The sequence below is a fragment of the Chelonia mydas genome, chromosome 4 (genome assembly GCF_015237465.2).
Source record: "Chelonia mydas isolate rCheMyd1 chromosome 4, rCheMyd1.pri.v2, whole genome shotgun sequence".
Taxonomy (NCBI): Eukaryota; Metazoa; Chordata; order Testudines; family Cheloniidae; genus Chelonia; species Chelonia mydas.
The window spans coordinates 84,908,272-84,931,023 of NC_057852.1; the positions used below are offsets into that span (position 1 = coordinate 84,908,272).

The 22,752-nt window shown below is 38.0% G+C and overlaps 1 protein-coding gene across 4 annotated transcripts in view; it reads right to left on the minus strand.

Annotated features, from left to right (window-relative positions):
* SLC7A2 (solute carrier family 7 member 2) overlaps positions 1 to 22,752 on the minus strand; it is a 115,568-nt gene that overhangs the window by 30,133 nt on the left and 62,683 nt on the right. For all 4 annotated transcript variants that reach the window (XM_043546161.1, XM_043546160.1, XM_007062688.4 and 1 more), the window contains exons 2-3: positions 6,112 to 6,500; positions 4,496 to 4,651 (exon numbers count right to left, since the gene is read on the minus strand). In XM_043546161.1, coding sequence (XP_043402096.1) covers positions 4,496 to 4,651; positions 6,112 to 6,487 — 532 coding nt within the window. In that variant the 5' untranslated portion in view covers positions 6,488 to 6,500. The remainder of the gene's footprint in view (positions 1 to 4,495; positions 4,652 to 6,111; positions 6,501 to 22,752) is intronic.

Genomic DNA, 22,752 nt, shown 5'->3' on the forward strand with positions numbered 1-22,752 from the left:
AACCATCTATTTAGCTCCTAAACAACTTTGATTTAGAGAGTTTCTTGATCTTTTGTATTGTTGTGCAAATCAGGATATAAAATAAATGTATCTCTACATAGCAGACTACTTTATTTGCACAATCTGAACATTTTCCAAGGGAGACCCTGCTGTGAAGTTAGACGGGGGACAGTTGAAGCCTGGTCTGTAGTTTAGCAGAATACAAGATGACAAATTGGGATGGGGAAACATGAAATACAGTAGAAAAATCTCACACCATTTCTCTGTGAAAAAAAGTATTTCCAATAATGCCACACCTATATGCTTCCCCTCATTATTTAGAGATTAATTCTGAAAATTTTAAGCCTATCAAGATAATGTCTAAATGAAATTTCTGATTCTGTTAATGCAACATAAGCCACATTCTCAGAAACTATGGAACTATCATAAGAGCTGCTCAAGTTTTCTTTGTTGGTGGTATTTTTATTGGCAGAAGAAGTAAATTGTTTTGTAGACCTTTAAATCTCCCTCTTACCCCATCCCTCCTAGAAAGGAGTTTCTCAATGGACCTAAAATGATATGAAATCCAGCATGCAAAATGTCTTAAAAATGAATCTCCATCTGTAGAAAGAAAACATGAATGAACAGGTTTCCATGGACTATTCATTTGGACAATAAAAATAAAAATGTGTGAGTGGGGATCTTCACAAACTTCTCCTGCTCCCACTGAAGGCCATTCTCACCGATAGGAGACCTGGGCAATTGTCTAGTGTGCTATAAAGTAGGGTGTGATATTCTCCATGAAACACCTGTCACTTTGACACTCCCAGTGCTGTAGCTTTGCTTAGCACTGAAACCAGTGAGCTGTGTCTGGCACTACCCGAACTGCAGGACACCCCCAGATTCGACTCTTCCTCCTCCTCTCTCAGTGGCAGAGATCTGCAAAGTTATTTTATGGCTGGTTCAGCTGTAGTGGGGAAAGTGACTTGAGAGCAGAAGAGGAAACGAATGGAGAGGGAAAGGGAAGGAGAGAAGTGATGTCTTAAGACAAGGAGAATAACAACAGGGTTTGGAAGAACAGAAGACACAGAGAGAGAACACAAATGAAGAGGGGACTAGACAGAAAGAAAAACAATGGTCTGGCAGCTACTACCTAAATTTAAGAAACAATGCTTTCTGATTGATTGACAACAACTGGGGAGGCCCACTTCAGATAAAGAATGGTAAGAAAACAGAAGAAAATATAGGTAAGTGGAAAAATTAAAAAAATAAAACAAAAAACCCAGGCATCATTCCTTTCATCTTTGAAACTCAGACAAATTCTGGAAAAGTCTTTAATTTGAGATTCTCTGCAGCAGACGGCCATCATCCAAGTTAGGATTATTATTGCTACTAATTAAGTTTCTTCTCTTTCCATTTCTCACACTTTCTTGTCTTCCCCATTTCAGGCTCAATCAGTTGTACTGATTGATTTCCACTGCACTCCCTAAGATGCTAAAATGACCAATTAAAAAAAAATGGATTCTAGAAATTTCTCCCTACCAGAGCCATCAAATCTGGGACAGCCAACTGTACATGTATTAAAAGGGAGCCAAATTTCTTGTCTTTTTGAGAGCTTTTTGACCACAAGACAGCCCTGATTCTCACTACTAAGGTTCACTAGATGAACAATTCCTAGAAGATGGAAGGAAGAAGGAAGCTATCCAATACTGTCACAAACTGTGTAAACATAAAATTGGTATTCTCGACAGTTTTAGCTGTTAGAAACAATGTGATTTTGCTTTTTCCTGTTACTCTGGATAAATAAAAAGGCAGATAATATTTTATCTACCAGGGTTAAAGGTCTGGAATTATTACTCCAGACTTCTCGCTAGATTTTTTTTAATATGGTTGTCTTTTTTTCCCCTTCCCTCTTCCCCTGCCCCTTCTTCTTCATCATCTTCTTCCTCTTCCAGGACCCAAACTGTAATCTTTCCTCCAGGCCATACTCCTCTGGCAATGTCTTAGTAAGAGAATAAAAACTGAACTGTAAATGCAACTGTCTGATTTCCATTCCGTAGAGCAGCAGCCAGGATGGCTAGTGTCTGCTCAGAAGGGAAAAGTAGCCCTTTTGATAGTGGCCACAGAGTACTGCCTAAGCATTCTCTAGCAGTTCTCTTCTCAGCAGCAGCATGCATGTCTTTTGAACCAATTCAATCACCCGAATATAACATAGCTCAAAAGAATGAAATCTGATAGGGGGATTGTGAGCATGCTAAGTGGGCTTCAGTGTCTAAATGAAGTTGTTGGCTATTCCCTAACAGAAACTCAACTGGAAAAGAATTTTCATGAGACTGTAGCAATTGTAACAACTAATTTGAAACAAAAAGAGATGCATATAATTTTAAAAATAGGTTATTAGCTTGTTAAATCTACAGAAATTCACTGTACACAACTGGCAGCAAGAGGTACCGGTAGCTGAGTGGGAAGAAATAACCTTATGATTTAGTGTTCTGTAAATACTCATCTTTATTTATTTCCTCAGCTTCATTGTCAGACCAAACCTCTGTTTTCTTCCTAATGACCAAATTTCATTTTAAATTGGCAAAGAAAATTACTCCTATAAAATGTATATACAAAGAAAAGGGGGAATTTCTTAGGGCCAGGTGATCTAAATAGTAAATGTGCCAATAAATGGCTAAATGACACTTAATGATATTCAGACAATGATTGTCATCCTATTACTTCCATTGCAGTCTGACTCCATAATGCTGCAATTCCAATAACTGCTGATAATGTCAGTAATTCACAATCAAAGAAAAATCATTTACAAGACTCATAGGATTGTGCACTCAAAATTATTGCTGCTTGAAAATTAGTCCCAATTAGTTTCCAAAGTGAAACTATCCTTTTCTCAGGGCTCTGATTCATTTTTTGCTGCTTGTTTATGGCAGAGGCAAATATGCTGCTGTTCACTTTTGTCAACAACCTCACAAACTTCTGGGTAAAATTTCCAAAAATACTTAATTGATTTAGGAGACAAAGCTCAGTGAGACTTAAGCTTCTAAGTGCCTAAGTCTCTGTTGAAAATAGGACGTAGGCACTTTTGAAAATGTTATCTTCTGCCATCTTTTATTAAAAGTAAATAATGAATAAGACAGAGCGCATTAATGCATCAAAAATGCATGTTTACCCACATAAGCAAAATCCTGACATTAATGTAACCTTTATCCTCTCTTCCCCCTACATTATTCTTATTTTTTTAGGCCTGGTCTACATGAGAAAGTTTCACCAGTCATGCCACCCTGTGCAGACACTCTTATTCTAGTCTGAGAATAAAAGTGTCCTCACTGGGGATTATAGCAATTTTATAACTTTATAACCAATTTATAGTCTAACTTTCCTGTGGAGACAAGCTCTTAGTTGATTGGCTGGGTCAGGTATCTATTTCGATTGGTAACTCTTCAGGGCATGGGCTGAGTCATCTATCTATCAAGTATCTAGCATTCTTTTGATGCAAATAAATAATAACGAATACTACCATTCTAAATATGCATACTGTTTCATATTCTGCATCATCAAAACATGAGTGACTTTTACTTATGCGGAACAGCCACTCTAAATGTAAAAACTAGCCGTGTTTATTTTCATTTCTGAGGGAACCAGATCCGCATGGAAACAAACTATGGCTAATAGTTTAGTTGTCTGGTGCCAGTGGGGCTGGGATTTCATATTGTAAAGTGATGCATTAGTAAAGATGTAATCGAAACAAAATTATTTATTGTTGTCAAAAGCAAAAATCCAGTTAATTTTACCAAAGCTCACTGGTATCAAGGAGTATCGGAAAATAAAGTAGTAACCTAACAGCATGCAGAAACAACCTATCCATTCTCCACGCTCAGAGTGCTGAAGGTTCACATTGGATGGATGGATGGACTGTGCTAGTGTCTTGGAGTTGCCTATTAGCTGACACAAATTCTAGCCTGTATAATTCTTTTGTAGACTGGAAGTGGGAAAAGTTAAGTTGTACTAAGGAAATAGCTTGTGAGGAAAGGATTAAATGAAAAGTTAAGTCAAATATCCACCAAGAAACAATACTTGGTTTGTGGGCAGTACATTATAACATTGAATCACAAAGTTTAAACTTGTGATATTGCTGAAAATACCCACTGCCTTTAGAACAACCAAAAAGAAAAAATACAAATGCTGTCTAACTGTTCTTTTATTGTCCTTTCTACATTATGGATTTTACACAAAAGCTCTCATAGCTGATTACCTCATAACTTAGATGAAGTTAAAAAAAATGTGTGTATATATTTGCTTCTGATTTATAGAGCCACTATATCAATGCTCTCTATGCATTTATATTTCTCTAAAATATAAACAGTATCTTGATAAGAGAAAACATTAGAACTATAATTCATCCTTTTTTATTGCTTGTATAAAGATAGTCGCAGAATCTGTTCCCTGCCTCCAATACATTCTCTATTATTAGTCACCATGACATTCCTAATGTAAAGAGATTTCTATTTCTTACCTGCCAGAAGCAATATCAGACATACTGCAAAAAAGTCTGGATACTCTGCTAGACCAGAAAAATCCATTCTGAAGTAGGTTCTGAAAAACTGACCAATTTGTTTTCCAAGAAGTTCATCAAAGGTGCCACTCCACGCTCTTGCAACACTGGATGTACCTTCATAAAATACCCCCCCAAAAATAGGATTTTATACAAACACAATCATACAACAGTTAGTACTATAGAAAGAACATGTTGCTATTTGTATTTAGAAAGATACAATTATTGTTAAACAAGTGGGCTTTTTCTCCATAGATTTTATTATAGCAATTCATACCTACAAAATTATAGTATAATATATTAAGCTACAGTAACCATATCCCAATTTACTGCATTAGAAAAGTTCAAGTAAACTCTTCTATAATAGCTAACTTTGATAGCATAATAATCAATAATAATTTTTCATTTAGAGCACTTTTCATTATATTAGTTCATTATATTATATTTTTATTTAATCCCAAAACATTCTGCAAATTTCAACTGATATAAAATTAACTTCCCTCCTTGCTAGAGTGCAGCCACTTATAAGGTGAAACATGGTATGTCTTTAGCAATGCACAGTAATACCACACAACAGTTTAGGACAGGAGGTGAAGAATAGTTTTTCCAGCTGGAATTACAGAAGTTTTATTAGGCAGAATGAAATTGCCGGAGTTTGAATTTACCCAGCATGCAAAGGTTAATCCCCAACCCTTGAAAAAATGCTACAGAACCACAAGCAATCAAGACCACATTTTTCTATCACTCTCAAAAAGCAACATCCCCATCAGCAGAGTGTCCCCTAATACAATACTTGGATGTACTGGGTGAGTTGTGACATAAGCCATGGTCTTGCAATTGAACCTGCACATGTGGATATGTGCACCCACACAGTACATCATTAACTTAATTGACTCTTAATTGACTCTGTGCAGTTGCACGATCACTGTACTGGAAGGAAGCATGATACTTGAGTCACAAATATCCCTTCTTCCTGACTTACCAAGGTGTCTCTCTGAATCTCTCCCATCCAAACACTGACATTTCCTAGTCCCATCTAGCTTCATATACAATGGGATATCAGCCCAAAGCTGGTATGTCTGCAGGACACTACATCATTGATGGAGTTACATCAATTGATACTTATATTTCATGATTTGTTTTCAAGTGTAGTTCTACACTGATGGCACCGTCCCTAGATCTACTTCCTGTTTGTATCCAGAGACATTTATACTTACTGCTTTTACTCCAACTAGCACTGCAGAGCCAACACAGCAATGAGAAACTGAATTAGATTCTATTTCTTCTTTTGCATCATCAACAGAATTGTTTGCCACTATTTTCCAATTAGGTACACTTACTTAAGCTGTTGAAGAGAACGGATTTGCAAAGGCATCACAAAGTACCTATTTTGGCTTGAAGAAGCTTTATTACAGGGGATGATGCATGAGAAGGAAATAACCCAGCTTGACTATCAGATACCAGGGTGTGTCTGAAGTAGTAGCAGTTAAGAAAAAGAAAGAAAGAGCCCAAACCTAAATTTTATTTTTAGTTTTCCCAGTCACCCCATCAGTTTTACACTGGTCTCCCAAACTTACCTATAACGTATGATAAAATGAGATTCCAGCCAGTGATAAAAGCCCACAGTTCACCAACAGTTACATAAGTATACAAATATGCAGAACCAGTCTTGGGAACACGAGCACCAAACTCAGCATAGCAAAGACCTGCCATCACAGATGCCAAGGCAGCAATGAGGAAAGAAATAACAATACTAGGTCCAGAATCTGCTTTTGCGACTTCTCCAGCAAGTACGTAAACACCAGCACCAAGAGTGCTTCCCACTCCCAGAGCTATAAGGTCCACAGTGGATAAACATCGGCATAACTTGGAATCTTCAAGACTGTCCACAGAGACAATTTTTCTTCGCAACAGACACCGAACAAATGACAGAACTGGTCCACAGGGTATCATTTTGGATGAGGAACTAGAAATATAAAATAGGTCATTAAAAAACATAGAAGGTATAATATAAACAAACAGTCACAATTTAACCTTCCAAAAGCCACTTTACTGATGGATAATAAATTTTGCATTTAAACAAAATTGTGGGTCATTAGCAATAAATAGTTTATACAGAAATGTCTCCCTACCACCTCTTTTCATTGCTTTGTTAGACTCCGTTTACTTTCTGACTTAGCTGACTGACTGGAAATGTAAAATATACTATATGACAACCGATTAAAAAAAACTCGAAGATGAGAGTCTGCAAGCTAATAAAAACACTTTAGAAAGATTCTGTGGTGACACACAAAAGATACTACAGGCGGTTGGGTATCTAAAGACAAGGAGAAAGATGGTTAAAGAAATATGAATTGTCTGAATGTGACTCAACATACCCTCCTTACAAGACACGATCACATTCATGCATGTATCCTGTTCCATGAAAGTAAACAGAATTACAGTGATTTCTCAATAAAACAGAAGAGGTAGCAATCTTACCCCACTTTTGTTTTCAGCTTACACACTCTTTTCAGAAAATTTCCATCATATTTAAAACTTAACATATGGTAAAACAAGAACAAATAATGTAATTTTATTATTGATGGCTTGCCCTCAACCTTTCCTACAACAGAACCAAAGCGGACAGCTACTACCATATCATACAACCTGTAAGCTGCTTTACCAATGACATAATTAGGAGAAGGAGCAGCACCAATATACCTAAGGATTTTGTATTTTCAGGTTCCAAATAGCACTCTTTTATAAAAACTATTTTGATGGAGCCAGAGCAATTCATGATTAGATTCATACTACATGGAATTTGCTTTTAGAGTTCTCTTTAGTGAAAGCGGTTTAATGTCAATTTTTGGAAGGCTTGTTTCTCTCCCTTCTTCTATCAACAGCATCCCAAAAAGTAGTTAATTCTGGAATATGACCAAAGAATTTAACCTTGTAATTATCTAAAGAAGATTTAAAGAACACAATAAAAATGTTCATTTACCATATAGGAACTGTGGTTCTTCAAGATGTTGTGGTCAGATCACACTGCAGGTTCGTGTGCACGAGATTGGATTGTTTTGAATAGCAATGTCCATTGGTGCCATGCACATGCCCTGTCCTCCTCGTGCTCCTGTGCCTGGACATTAAAGGTGGAGCAGCTCCAAGCCTCCCTCCATTCCCTCACAATTCAAAGTCCTTGTTGCTGAGAACTCCAAAAACAGAAAAGTGCAGGTTGTGGGGATCTCAAAAACCAGTTACTGTAGGGTATATAGCCATTCTCTCTACAAGAACATGTCAATGTGGCTCTCACTACAAGTAACTGGAAGGCTGTATCCCCTCAGGATGGTGGCAATGAGGTGCATCAGTTAAATACTGGTTGTAGTTTGGTATCCTGAATTTGACATCTGCTCTACCCAGGAGTGTCAGAACCCTGGTAGAAGTGGGAGTGCCATGAAGTCCTGCAACCTGCTCCTCTCATCCCCCCAAGGCCTTGCCCCCGAGCCAGGCAGGAAGCCAGAGTCAGGCCGTGTTAAGACCTTCCACCTGCCGTGGGCAGGGGGCTAGGGGGCCCAAGAGCAGTCCATAGCCAGTGTCCCCTCCCCAGCGCAGGTGGAGGTCCAGGGCTCCCCACAGTGGCCTGTGCTTCCTGGGCAGCTCTTACACCCAGCTCCAAATTCCAGCCTGGCCAGGGAGTGCGGCTTCCTGGGGAAGAGGCGCAACAGGGGCGGGGCCACAGAGAGGGGCTGGGCCTTGTGGCGAGGGGGGGTTAACGCCCACCTTAGCTCACCCCACCGGAAAGAGGCTGGTACTGATGGCAGGAGCTGTGCTTCACCGTGTGGGAGCTGATCACCTTATCACCGCTCCACGCCTGCCCAAGGCTTACAGTTTGGGGGGCACTGCAGACCCCTGCCCGAAACTACACCCGTGTTTAAAAGTGGGTGAGCATGGCCTCTCTGGCTTCTCCAGTTCCAGCACCCCTGGCTTTACCCACTAAGTCCAGTGCATAATGCTTGATAAAGGTCAGTGGATTACTCCATGTTGCTGCCTGGCAGCTCTCAGAAATTGGCACATTTCTGAAGGAGACAGAGGATGTTGTTGAATGGGAAAGGTACAGCAGAGTTCAAGCAGCAAGACTCAGCAACCAGCTGGTAAGTTGGCAAGAGACACTGTGATATCAATTTTGGTATCCTCTGCAAGGAGAAGGCTTGACCTTCAGAATGCCTGGATGTGGCTATAAACAGATGGGGTGACGGTTTTTGGCAATGTAATAAAGCAGCATCCTGGGCATATGTAATGTGTGTAATTTCTTTACTTCCTGTGCCAAATGTGGCTTCAGGAAGAAAACTGGCAGGCTGGTCGACTGATTTAGATGAAATTCTGAGACCCCCTTAGGAATGAATGTCAGGTGAGGTATCAGCACTTCCTTGTCCCTATGGAATGTAATATAGGGGGTTCAGCTACCAACTTCCAAAGCTCACTCTCCCTCCTGGGTGAAGGGATCTTTGTGCAATACCATTGAGAAGGAATACACCAGCATTCAGAAGGAGGAATATATCTCCTCATTGAAGGGCAGTACCGAGGAATGTATGGAGCTGGTACCGGCTGCCTCTTTGGTACCCAGGACAACTCCAGACACTGCTATTCCAAAAAAATCCAATCTTGTGCACATGAGATGCATGTGAGCCCATGATCGAATCCACACTAACATATACTCAAATGAACAAATGTACATTTATAAAAAACATTGCAACCCAATTGATCGTAAATTGTTTTGCAAACTAATTACAGTATATACATCCATCATTGCATCCACCACTGAAAGGAAGTTATATGTGGGACAGTAAACAAACGCTGTTTAACAGCATATAGCAACAAAAGTATAGGACAGAAGTGAAGACATTAGGCAAAGCATGGTAGGGAGAATACACTTGCTCCAGTTGAAGTTTGGCCTTCACGTTGAAACTAACACCCGCAATCACATGAAAAGTGCCACAGGAGCTCTAGTGACCATTCGCCACAAGTAGTCAGAAGCTTGGTTTTAAGTCTTATTGTCAAGGTTCCTTCCCCACTCTGAACTCTAGGGTACAGATGTGGGGACCTGCATGAAAACCTCCTAAGCTTACTTTTACCAGCTTAGGTTAAAACTTCCCCAAGGTACAAATTAATTTTACCCTTTGCCCTTGGAATTTCCACTGCCACCACCAAACTTTAACTGGGTTTACTGGGAAACGTAGTTTGGACACGTCTTTCCCCCCAAAATCCTCCCAACCCTTGCACCCCACTTCCTGGGGAAGGTTTGGTAAAAATCCTCACCAATTTGCATAGGTGACCACAGACCCAAACCCTTGGATCTGAGAACAATGAAAAAGCACTCAGTTTCCTTACAAGAAAACTTTGAATAGAAGTAAAGGAATCACCTCTGTAAAATCAGGATGGTAGGTACCTTACAGGGTAATTAGATTCAAAACATAGAGAATCCCTCTAGGCAAAACCTTAAGTTACAAAAAAGACACACAGACAGGGATAGTCATTCTATTCAGCACAGTTCTTTTCTCAGCCATTTAAAGAAATCATAATCTAACACATACCTAGCTAGATTACTTACTAAAAGTTCTAAGACTCCATTCCTGTTCTATCCCCAGCAAAAGCAGCATCCAGACAGACACAGACCCTTTGTTTCTCTCCCTCCTCCCAGCTTTTGAAAGTATCTTGTCTCCTCATTGGTCATTTTGGTCAGGTGCCAGCGAGGTTACCTTTAGCTTCTTAACCCTTTACAGGTGAGAGGATTTTTCCTCTGGCCAGGAGGAATTTTAAAGGGGTTTACCCTTCCCTTTATATTTATGACAGTTATCCATAAGGGCTTGTCCATATGAACCATTTGTGAGCAGCAAGCTGGGGTGTAAATCTACCACACATAGCCTGGTGCACACTAAAAGTTCCACGGTGTGCTCTGGTCTTCTTTGCTGTGAAATGGAAGTAGACTAAAGTGCTATGGAATCCTGCTGCTGTGCATTAAAAGTCCTGTAGTGTACTTAGTTTGATATACTCTCATTTCAAAGTAGGGTGGATCAAAGCACATTATGGGACTTTTTGAATAGCAGTGAGGTCCACACTTTTAGTGGCTGGCTGGCTGGCTAACACAACACAAGATTTACACCACAGTTTGCCATGGACTAACTGTTCCTACAGACATGGCTTAAGATAGCACCTCTAGCCAGCCCAGCTTAAAAAACATACTGAGGCATTGATTATTGATTAACCAGGGCGGATAAAAATCAATTTTTTTTCAAAAAAAAATCAGATTTTTTTTATTTAAATCGGATTTTTTGATAAAATGTTTTTGAGGAAAAAACCTATCTAAAGATAGTTTTAATTAAGATACATTATAGCTCAAAGATACCATATCATGGAATAGGGATTATAAATTCTAATTCTATAGTATGAGACAATATATTCATGTAATGTTTAAGAAAAGTTTTGTAAATGAATTCCAATAGTATGGATTAGGGACCCAATCTTATGGGGTTCCCATGGCTTCTGTATACATTATTTAGGTTAATCTTTCTATCTACCCAGTGGGACTCCGTCTAGAAGATACCATCAGAGATGCTTAGTTTTGCAGTTCTCAAACTGTGGATTTGTGTCTCCAGAGATAACATGCTTGTTAACAGCAAAAAAAGTTTTAAATAAATAAATAAATATATAGTGAGAGAGAGGTGAGAAATAATGGCCCTCAACCCTACTGTCCCTCTGCAAATTTGTGTACACAGAGTCAATCCCTTATCTCTCTCTAAAAGTGCAAAGTTTCAAAAAGCTCAGTGAATAGAAGATTGTTGGGGGTGGAATAAATCTGGACAAGGAGAAGAAGTCTGGAGATAAATGTGAGAAGGGAGGGACAGGCAGTAGAAACAAAAGTGAAACTGTTTGAGCAGCATATTCCAGAAGTCTGGAGGTCTTTCTGAGTATAGCCTTCATTGATTTGAGAGCTACCATACCATTCTCTCACTAGAAGGGAAAACCTATAATGCCAGCAGGCAGTAAAAAGAGACCCAGTTTGGGAATATTTTAATGAAGTTCCTCTACCTGTGGGTAAGACAGGCATGTGTGCAAATTGCAAACAGTGCAACAAAGTAATGCAAGGCCTGGTTTCCCGAAAGAAACAACAGCATGAAAAGTGTTCCTTCTCAGGAGGAAGCTGCGTTGAAGATGATGAAAGGAACACGTCTAAACATGCAGGATCTTCAAGTTGGTAAACCTTTTTATTTCATACTTCTTTCTTAAGGACTGCCTGTCTTCCTTCTGGACTATTCTTGAATTATCATGTTTGAGCAAAAAGTATAGTTGTTATTCTATGGTACTATCATTTTAGATGCAGTTGTGATAAAAAATAAATAGCTGAAATAGGCAGATCTTCCTTTTACAATATCACCTTTAAAGTAGTACCGAGTGTCAGTGAATGCAATGAGTAATACAAGTGAGCAGTATGGTAATAATAATTAAATAACTGCATTGACTTATTTTGTTTAGGAGAATCCATCCTCAACATACAGGATTCTGAAGACTATCCACCTTCAAGATCACCGTCATTTTCTACAGTTTCAGAGTTATCTGCCAGTGATAGTGTTTTAGTCACATCATGTATGTCACATAGCCACTGTATATCACCTGTAGCAAAAAAAAAAATAAAAATTCCATCATCCAGAAACAACCATAGTTAATTTGTATAAGAACCAGGAGATTAGAAAAAGAGGTAATTGATGAAAAAATTGTCCGGTTTGTTTATGCAACAAACTCTCCTTTCCATATGATTGAGAACTCACACTTCATTAACATGGTTCAGTCATTAAGACCAGGATACAGTCCACCCAACAGAGCAGATGTCGCAGGCAAATTGCTGGATAAAGTGTATGAAAGAGAAATTGAGCAGCGTGCAAAAGGTCTAGAGGATGAAATTGTTAACCTGAATCTTGATAGGTGGAGCAATGTCCACAATGATCCTGTTGTATGAGCTTGTGTGACAACAGAAGAAGAGAATGTCTTCCTTACAGAAACAATTGATACATCAGGAAATTCATGCACAGCAGAATACTTACAAGAAGCAGCAGTAAAAGCTATAACAAACTGTGAAAAAAAATTCAAATGTCTAGTTACTTCGTCACAGACAATGCTGCAAATGTATCCAAGATGAGAAGAAATTTAGAAGAGAGTCCCAAGCTAATAACATATGGTTGCAGTGCTCATTTGATGCACTTCCTAGCCAAAGACTTCAGTGTTCCAGAAATAAAGGCTAATGTTGTTGAAATTGCAAAATACTTCCGTAACAACCACTTTGCAGCGGCTGCTCTGAAAAAAGTGGGAGGAACCAAGCTAATTCTCCCACAAGACGTGCGATGGAACTCAGTAGTGGACTGTTTTGAGCACTAGATCAAGAACTGGCCTAATCTGATGACAGTTTGTGAACAAAATAGATGGCACTGTCATCGCCAAAGTTCTCAACATTGAGCTTAGGAGAAATGTTGAACCAGGGCTTTGGAGCGGAGCCCAGAGCTGGAGTGCAGAGCAGTGGAGCTGCAGGTTTTTGCCCGGAGCTGGAGCGGAGCCGGAGCACAGAAAATCTTGACTGCTCCACTGCTCCAGGGTTTTTGTTTTTTCATTTTCAGTCCAAAAGGAATGATATTTAGCAAGAAAGTCCTAAAGGCGCCAAAAAGTTTCAGATTATATAACAATTGATATTAACATTTACTTTACCACTTTACATAATATGTCACAGTTATCCTCACTTCGGCCGAAATCAAGATTTAATGTACAGATACAAAATTACGAAGTTTTTGGAGATATGTTTTATTAAAGATTCAGATAATTATCAGACACCCGGCAACACTGCAGGCTGCTCCCACCCTCGTGCCAAGGTTAGGCGAGTATGTACTCGCGTAGATTAGTTAGATTAGTATGTGTTGATACTTCTTTTGTAAGGGTTGATCAATGAGACGTGCTGAGTGCTGCAATTACGGAAAAATGTGACGCAAGACGCAACATTTAAGATATCACAAACAGGTATATTGCAAAAAAAATAATGTTTTTGTTTATTAATATATGAAGATATCACAAGAGATATTAACCACTTAAGCTCATTTCTCACATGGGCTCCCGTTATCGGTACATTTGTTCATTTGTACATGCTCCCGTATCACTCTGGCGGACTTATTTTATATGTCATCTGTTCAACGGTCTTTTGGTAGCGTTGTTTGTAATTTTAGATTTACTGAAAAAGTCGCATGCAGCAGGCATATAAATATAGAGTAAACATTTTTGCATAAATTAAGAGTGATTTTTGTGATATATCCAGAGTGATTGGAAAATGTCCAGCACAACTTTGGGGCTGAATCCTTAGGTCATTTTAAGAAAAAACATTTCTGTGAACACGTGTCCTAAAATTCTTCCTAAGGGAGCTACAGTCCCTTCAAGGAGGTGATGAAAAGTTAATTTCTGATTAATATCTCAAAAACGCTTTAATATAAAGTAATGAAATTATGTCTGTGTCTAAGCGTTAGTATGTGCTACCATATTACATCATCCAAAATTATTTAAACCATAGGCGTCCTAAATGGCGGTTGGTCATTTTTATTTCATATTTCAAGAAAGGCTTGTTGTCGACTGCCCCTGGCTATGAGCGGTAATATTATGTTCCATAATAAGTTAAGAATTTTTGGTTATTATTTATTATGTTTAAAATTTATGGTTTCAAAGTTGAAAAATAAGTAATAAGTAAAATTGTTTGTATCATTCTAAGCATCTAAGCAGATTAAAATTTTTAAACAGTTTTCTCGGAAATGGTTAATTATACAAAATAAATTAAGAGTACCATTTTAATGCATGTTTTAGCATTAAATCATATTCCAGGGTCGTATCTGTTAAATAGTCAAAGATTTAAAAAATATTAGATAAAATTGGCCCAGTCCCCCTAGTTCACGACGCCTGTAGTTTAAATCATTTTATTTGAATGATGTTGTATGATAGAACATTGGAAATAAACTTTAATGGGAAAGTGGATTCAAATTGCAAGTACAGTCCTTTTAGTAAAGAGAGCAAATTTTCGGAAATACGTTTTTCCTTCATCAGGCTGGAAACATTATACAAGATAGAACCCGTTATTTGCTCTACCTTGTATTATCTATTCAGGCTGATGAAGCAAAAACATATTTCTGAAAATCTGCTTTCTTTACTAAAAGGACTGTGCTTGCAATTTGAATCTGCTTTCCCGTTAAAGTTTATTTCAACCTTGTAACATGTAGCCTCGTTACTTCCCAACAATTAATGTTGTAGAACAGCGATAGCACGTACTAACGCTACGGCACATACCAAATTTCATTGATATATCTATATTTTTTGAGATATGAATTAAAAACTTGGGAAATATTTCAAATATTTTTATTGCAAAATTTCATAAGAAAAAGTAACTTGCAATTTATAAATAAAAATTTATATTAATTATGTATATTAAAATACTTCTTACTTCATTAAAACTGCAAGAAACATTAAAAAAATTAAAATATACTTTAATAATAATTTTGTGTAAAAAGAAAAGGCGATCATTTTTGTCCAGAAAATCCAAAATAAATTTGAAGTACCTTAAGTGGTTAAGATATCACAAGCAGGTACATTATAAAAAAATGTAATGCTTTTGCTCATTGCTTTTTGAAGATCATAACAAGAAACATTTGGATGCGGTAGCAGCACATGAAGATTTGGCCGTGGCTTCAACAAAAAATCAAATCTACCCCCCATGATTGAAAGCCAATTTACGGAAAAGGATCTCAATGACGTCTTTACTTTTGAATTTGAAAAGCCCAAATTTGGGCTTTTGGGAAAAGCAAAGAAGAAATCGGCAACGTGCAAGCTGGAAAAGGAAGCGAATGGCGAGCTCAAACCATGTAGCTTCAAGACAAGTGAAGCAAGTGCCGTGAAAAGTTTCAACCATTGGCAGCATGTAAAACGTAACCTCCTGGAAACTATGCGGCTCTGGTTACAAGAAAGGACTAGGAAGATGAGGCAAAACAGAAAGCTGACATGGCTAAACAACGTTCATCTGGCTCTTTGAAAACTCCTGGAGAAAAGATTGTTTGTGGAGCTTCATCTGAAAAGAAACCCAAAATTAAGCAAACAAAACTTGACTCATATTTGAAGTCCTCAAAGGTTATAGTCACCATGGATGCCAATACTTTCCGGGAAGGTCTGATGGAAATAGTTTGCTTGAGTTCAACACCACTCACTACCTTCAGGCTAAAGAACAAAGGATTCCACAAATTGCAGGTGAAATGGGTTGGCAGCTTGGCGTTTCGACGGGGCATGATGCGGTTCATCATTTAGCTATCAGCACAGCTGAGTCTGGTCACGAAGAGCTCAGGAAAGCTTTGGAGCAAAAATTGTGCCACTTGAAAATGGATGCGGCAACCCGTGGAAAAAGAAATTTCCTTGCAATCAATGCTCAATACTACGAAGAAGGAAAGATAAAGCTGTGGTAAAAACCTTGGACATAATTGACATTGAAGGGCGTCACAATTCTTCGTACATGAAAAGTCAAGTAAAAGCTATTTTAGAAAAATTTGGGATCAGTGAAATGCAAGTGCTGAGCATCTGCATTGACAATGCAGCAAACATAATATGTACCGTCAAAAATTTCAGCAAGGACAATGAAACCATTTCTACCTCTGAGAACAGGGATGTGGACAGAACTGAAGCTATTTTGCCTGATGAAGGAACTAAAGGACTGGATGAAATCGAATTCAACATGGATGCTGCTGCGCAATGGGTTAATGACCCTAGCCTCATACTTCCAACATGGCTTCATGAGGATGACTCAAAAGTCCAACTGATGATGTGTGGTATTCACACTCTTCAGTTGGCAATTTGGGAGGGACTGAACAAAGAACATGAAAAGAAATTTCTGGCAAAAATTCGACAAGTCGTTGTCAAACTACAAACCCCAAGTATTCGAAGTGTTCTGCTTGATCTACATGGGGTAACTCAATCATTGGATACTGTGACTCGCTAGGATTCAACATTTGCGATGATTGATCAGCTTCTCGTTTTTCAATCTTACTGTGAACAAGTGGCTGCTGCTGGAACAAGAGAACTCAAGTTAACAAAAGCTGAATGGGACGAAGTGAAGAACCTACGAGACCTCTTGGCAAAGCCAAACCAAACAACAGTGAATCTTAAAGCTGTCAATGTAACCCCAGGAGTTTTAATGAAGGAATGGCAAAAACTGTCAAAATTCTTGCAAGAAAATGGTGGACAAATTGGAAAAGGAATTCTATCCTCCATGCAGAAATGTGAAGAGAAGCTTTTTGACAATATTCATTTCCTTGCTGGAGTTTATTTTGACCCACGGTATCGGATTCTTCTTACCTCAAGGGAAATACCAAAGGCGAAAGAGGGACTCCTTGATATTGCTTGACGACTTGAAAAACAAAATCTATTGCTACATTTGAACTCTGCGAAAGAGGTTGAAGAAAACAAAACACAACAAAAGGAATCATCAACAACTGAATCTGCGGTTTCAGAAAGTTCACATCCTTCAGAAATAGCAGGCTGTTCTCAAACTTCTGTCTCTACTCTGAACTTGTTCGAGCGTCCATCCCTGGAATGTCTTCAACCATCACAGGGAAATGGAGATAATTCAAGCATCAGTTCTTCAGAAGATGACGCCTTCGAAAAGGAATTGGATAAACAAGAAAGACACTGGCAAGTTTCTGTGATTCATAACTGTAATGAAGCATTATTTGAGAGAAATTTTTGGGAAGATTGTGAGGCGATGGAGTCTATTGGTAGGCTAAAAGTTAAGTCTGTTTTTGAGGCCATTCACACCTACCCACACCGCATGCAGGCTGCCTGTAGAATTGCTTCGAGCATGCCAACAACTCAAGCAGTGTAGAGTGACTGTTTTCGGCTTTAAAGTTAATTTTAAATGATTTGCGGCAGGCTATGAAAGACGACTTGATTGCTGCAATAATTTTTTTACAGAATGAATTATGAATGATTCTAGTTTGTATCATTGTTGATGACATTTAAATTGTTTTAAAAGTCTGAATAAAAATAATGTTTTTCAAAATTACAGTATGCTCTTTTTTATTTAGTTAAAAATTAATTTGAGTCAGAGTGCGGAGCAGAGCCGGAGCAGAGCCGGAGCAGTCACTATTGGTGCCGACGTGGAGCTGGAGTGGAGCAATTCAAAAATTTGATTGCTCCAAATCCCTGTGTTGAACACATGCTGAGTACCCTGAAGCCTATTTCTGTAGCCTTGAACAAAATGCAGGGAAATAGCTGACTCTGTTGAAATTTGGAAGGAAATGAGTGAGATCTTAAAAAGAGAAATATGCAATGACAGAGTTAAATTACAAGCATTAAAAAACAAATGGGACAAGTACTATCTCCCGTTCATTTTCTTGCAAATATTTTCAATACTCGGTACTAGGGTCAAACCTTAACTGCTGAAGACGAGGAGCTGGCTATGACATGGACATCCAGAAAGCATCCCTCCATAATGCCAACTATAATAAACTTCAGAGCTAAGGGTGAACCATTCAAGAAATATATGTTTGCTGATGATGTTTTAAAAACAGTCACACCAGTGAACTGGTGGAAGTCACTTAAGCACTTGGATTCAGAGACTGTTGAAGTGATAATCTCACTTTTAACAGCAGTAGCTTCTTCTGCCAGTGTAGAAAGAATATTTTATTCCTTTGGACTAATTCATTCCAAATTGAGAAATCCGTTGGGATCTGAAAAAGCAGGAAAGCTTGTTTTTCTTTTCCAGATGATGAACAAACAGGAAAATGAAGGTGAAGACGACTGAGTTAGCTGCAGAAGCCAATATTTTAAGTTTCTCATGTTGACCTGGCTGACAAAGTCGATTTAATTTTTGGGGTTTTGTTTTTTAAATATTTCATTTAACTATTTTAGTTAAAAACAATTTTAACATAAACAAGCCTGATTTTAAAAAACTTGAATATTTAACTAAATTCAAAAATTCATATGCTTGTTTTGTTAAAATATTATATGTTTGCTGTTGAAGAAAAAAAATCCAGAATACAGAACATTGTTGTTTTAGTTAAATGAAACAATTTAAATGTCTGTCTGGTGATGTTCTCCTCCTAATACAGCATGACAAGAAAATCCTCCAAATATTAATGATTAACCTGTTGAATTGGAGATAGTTCACCTCCCAATGACTTCATAAATATCTGCTTCAATTACCTGTGGTAAATGAAATAACCAAGCAATCATTCATTTTCTGATACAGCTGTAAAAGTAATCTGAAAAGTTTTCAAAATAAATCACTTAAAAAATGTATAGGGTGTACCTTCTAAAAATGAAACCTACATCTTTCTCTGAGTTGGGAAGAATATGTATTAAGGTTATAACAACCAACAAGAATGCACTTTTATGTAGAAATCAATGATTAAATCAAGTCTTCCTGACTAGTGTTTTAAATCAAATCCACCCTGTTCAGTACTGACTGTCACCTACTGAATCACTAATACAACCTTCTGCAGCACCTTAGCTGAAGGGTATCTCCTATCTAAGTTCTTACTTAAGCCTGCCCCTGCTTAGCATATAAGAGTAGACAAGATCACATTGGAGGCAGTATTTCAACAAGCTGATTGTGGATGACTTAAGAATTTTTCCAGCAGAAACATGTTTACCACAAGTACTATATAAATGCCATTGAGTTACACTGTAAAAGCCAAATCCACACATCAGTCAATCATTCACTCCTATCCAGCACCACACTGGGTTGACGCATTTTGCGAATGGGTGGTTTGATGTGAAAGAGTACACTGGGGAGCTCCAAGCCCAAAAAAGCAACCCCCGCCTCCCTAAACAGCCCTCTGTGGAACCTGTTTTCCTTATCCTCTTTCTTCAGGCAGGGACCTAAGGAGGTTACTGAAGCCCTGGGAGGAGAGCTGCCATGGAGGGGAGAGAATGAGACCAGAATCTATCCCAGAACCCACTTCTTCCTAGTCATGTAGGAGCGGTTAGGAGGAGGCCCACCGATTCCTTTTCCAATAGATTTCTATCAGAAAGAAAGGAATCCGAAGGGAAATAAACCTCAAACACTCCAACCTGATGGTCTTTATCCCTTTGGATAACTGCTCTGAAGTATGCCTAAGGATATGCTGTAAGAGGTCAACAGTCTCTTAAATGCTTTGCTGCTGACTGTCGCACATATTTCTTTCCAGGCATTATCTTCTAGGGTCCTTGGGGCAGGGGTTGATGGCTGCATAGTTGCTATGCTGATAGCTCTGAGGGAGCACGTTTCTGGGGTCTTTTCTAAAATGGCTGTTGAAAGACCCTATCTTTTATAGACAAGGAGTACTTGTGGCACCCTAGAGACTAACAAATTTATTTGAGCATAAGCTTTCGTGAGCTACAGCTCACTTCATTGGATGCTTTTCTATAAAAGATAGGGTCTTTCAACAGTACTCCTTTTCTTTTTGCGAATACAGACTAACATGGCTGCTACTCTGAAACCTATCTTTTATAGGATTCCAATCCCTCCCCTCCCCGTCAGATGACTTCTCTGGTCAGCCTCAAACCCCATCAGGTGATCATCAGGTGCTTTGTTGCTTGGTCACCATCCATGTGGGAGTCCAGACTTGAAAAACTGGTTTACCCTGGATGACAGCCAGCTCTTTGTCCAAGGGTGCTTCCATCTGAATGGGTGATCATTAAGGTTTAACAACCATACATTATTAGTCCTCATCTAGGTACCACATTTTCTCCTGACACCTCCAGTGTGTTTCAGCTCAATATGGAGGCTAGAGAACAGGCTTATAATCAAAATAGTGCTGAGAAAACAAACTGGAGTTTGTAATTTGAGAGAGAGAGAGAGAGAGAGAGAAAGAGTACACAAAGAGTTCATAATATCAAAAAATTCAAATTTGTACCCAGGCAGACCCCTAAACTGTCACAGTACTCATGGGATACAGAGTCCTCTTCCACAAAGCCTCCATACAGCTCTTAAATACGTTTGACCCTTCCACAGACATGTAAAGTGTTTCAGGAATTGGTCTTAATTTTGTTGCAAAACTTCATAAATAACTGAAAAAAAATCAATAGGTGTATATGGACAGTCTGTATGCCTACAGAAAAACAATTTAATCTACATTTTATATTCTAATCTCTGCCTTCACTCTGAGAAATAAAATTTTGCTTTAAATACATAACATAAAAATTACAAATCATTCCCCTGTCTAGGGGTGGTAGAAGACACACCTTACAATTTAATTACTATCCTGTGGTAGGCTCTTGAAATACATCATCCTGAGTTTTGCATTTTTTAAACTATAATATAAATGGCAAATGTATGTACTGTACAAAGCAAGCACTATGTGCAGTCCAAAATGTAATTTTATTGTTAACATATATGCTTAAATATTCCAGAGGGAAAGCAATTTTCAAGAGGTTTTTTGGTACCTTTATTTGTTGTTAAAACATATTTTGCTGACTTCATATTATTTACAGGACTGCATCTGATAGGCCATTTTTTAAAAAGAAAGTAGTGTTCATATCTATCAGACATGTTGTTTTACAGACCTCAATTCCCGTAGAATATTCAAAATGGAAAGAAATATGGAAACCTTCTCCAGATAAAAATGTAATCCTTCCTCAGCCTCTATTTCCTTCAAAAAACCTGAAACAAATTGTACCAATATGCTCTCCAACAATACCAGCTCTCCTTATAACTACCATCTTAAGTTAATTTGGCCTAATTCAATTTTAGCATTGATTTGTCTTTCCTGGCATGAGGATGTTTAACTTTGGTTTTCTTCATCCTCTATGAAATTAAGAGAACAAAGATTTGAAAGTTGCAAAATGTGCAAACATGAGACTAACATATCAATACATGATTTCATATGAATAACTGTACTTTTAATTTTGTGCATTATGAATGCTGATGATATGAATAAGATCCTCACAAAAGTTGTTAATATTTAAAAAAAGATTAATGTAATGATATCTAAGAAAAGCAAGACAACAGAACAATGTCTAAACACTTAGCCTCCTTCAAACAGAAATGGTCTTTGTTTAGGTTAATGGGGAAACCATCTCTATTTGATTAACACATTTGAAAGGAGATCAGTATGGCATCTAGTTAGAGAAGCATTAATAGGGTTAATACTTTAAGGTATGATATATTTATACTTGCATGACACAGGTCTTGCATTTCAAAAGCATATAAAACGTTAGTAAATTGTTTTAATATATGTGATAATCCATAACCTTTTCAGGATATTAAAAATCTTCATGTGTACTGAAACTGACTGTTTTATTAAAAAAGAGTTTCTTAGCATGAAACTTTATTACTGACCTTCTGGTTCAATGCAACTTTTTGTTGGACAAGCTTCTGCCTTTCTTATAAATGACTCCTGCAGTTCTGTATCCTTAAATGTGAGCAGCAACGGTTCTATATGATTTTGCCACACTATCTGCTTTAAAACTGTGGGTTAGGTGGGAGCTGCTGGTTCCTGGGGGTGGAGGCACAGTAACCACAGGTGATTGGATGATAGGAAGCTTACAGGGCTATTTACCCACCAGGGGGAAAAAAACCTGTGTTACTGCTGTTCAATTTAAATCAGATTCATTATAGCCACAAAGTGAACTCTTTTTTAGCTTTTTTTTTCATATTTAAACACACACATACATGCACGCAATTGGTGTTAATGCCTGAATGGGCATCTTTGTCCATCACGCATAGATAGGGACTTGCATTACTCTAAAGATGTTTGCATTTAAAAAAAAGCACCTAAACATTCTCTGACCTCCTGGGGAAGGGAAATATCTTCAGATTTCATATTTGCCGTTCTTATAAAAGGAAAATCCACCATTACAGTACTATTATAAAGCACTCACAAACCTAATCTTCAAACCCACACAATCCAATGCTGCAATGTTTAAAATATTTCTGCATTCGTTGAAGTAATTATTTTAAAAAACTGAAATCACAAACAATGTTGTAATAAAATAAGGAGTGTAGCTAGAGAGTATACCCCAGTTCTGCTGAACTGTTATAGAGACATGCTTGTACAGCACATTCTCCTATATACGGTTTGAAATATGAAAGTGCTAAGGACTATAATTGGAATAACAGTCCAAATATTCCTGTGACATAACCAATAAGCAAGCCTCAGTTTGTTAAAAATTATCTTCCAGAATGAACTAAATCGAAAAGT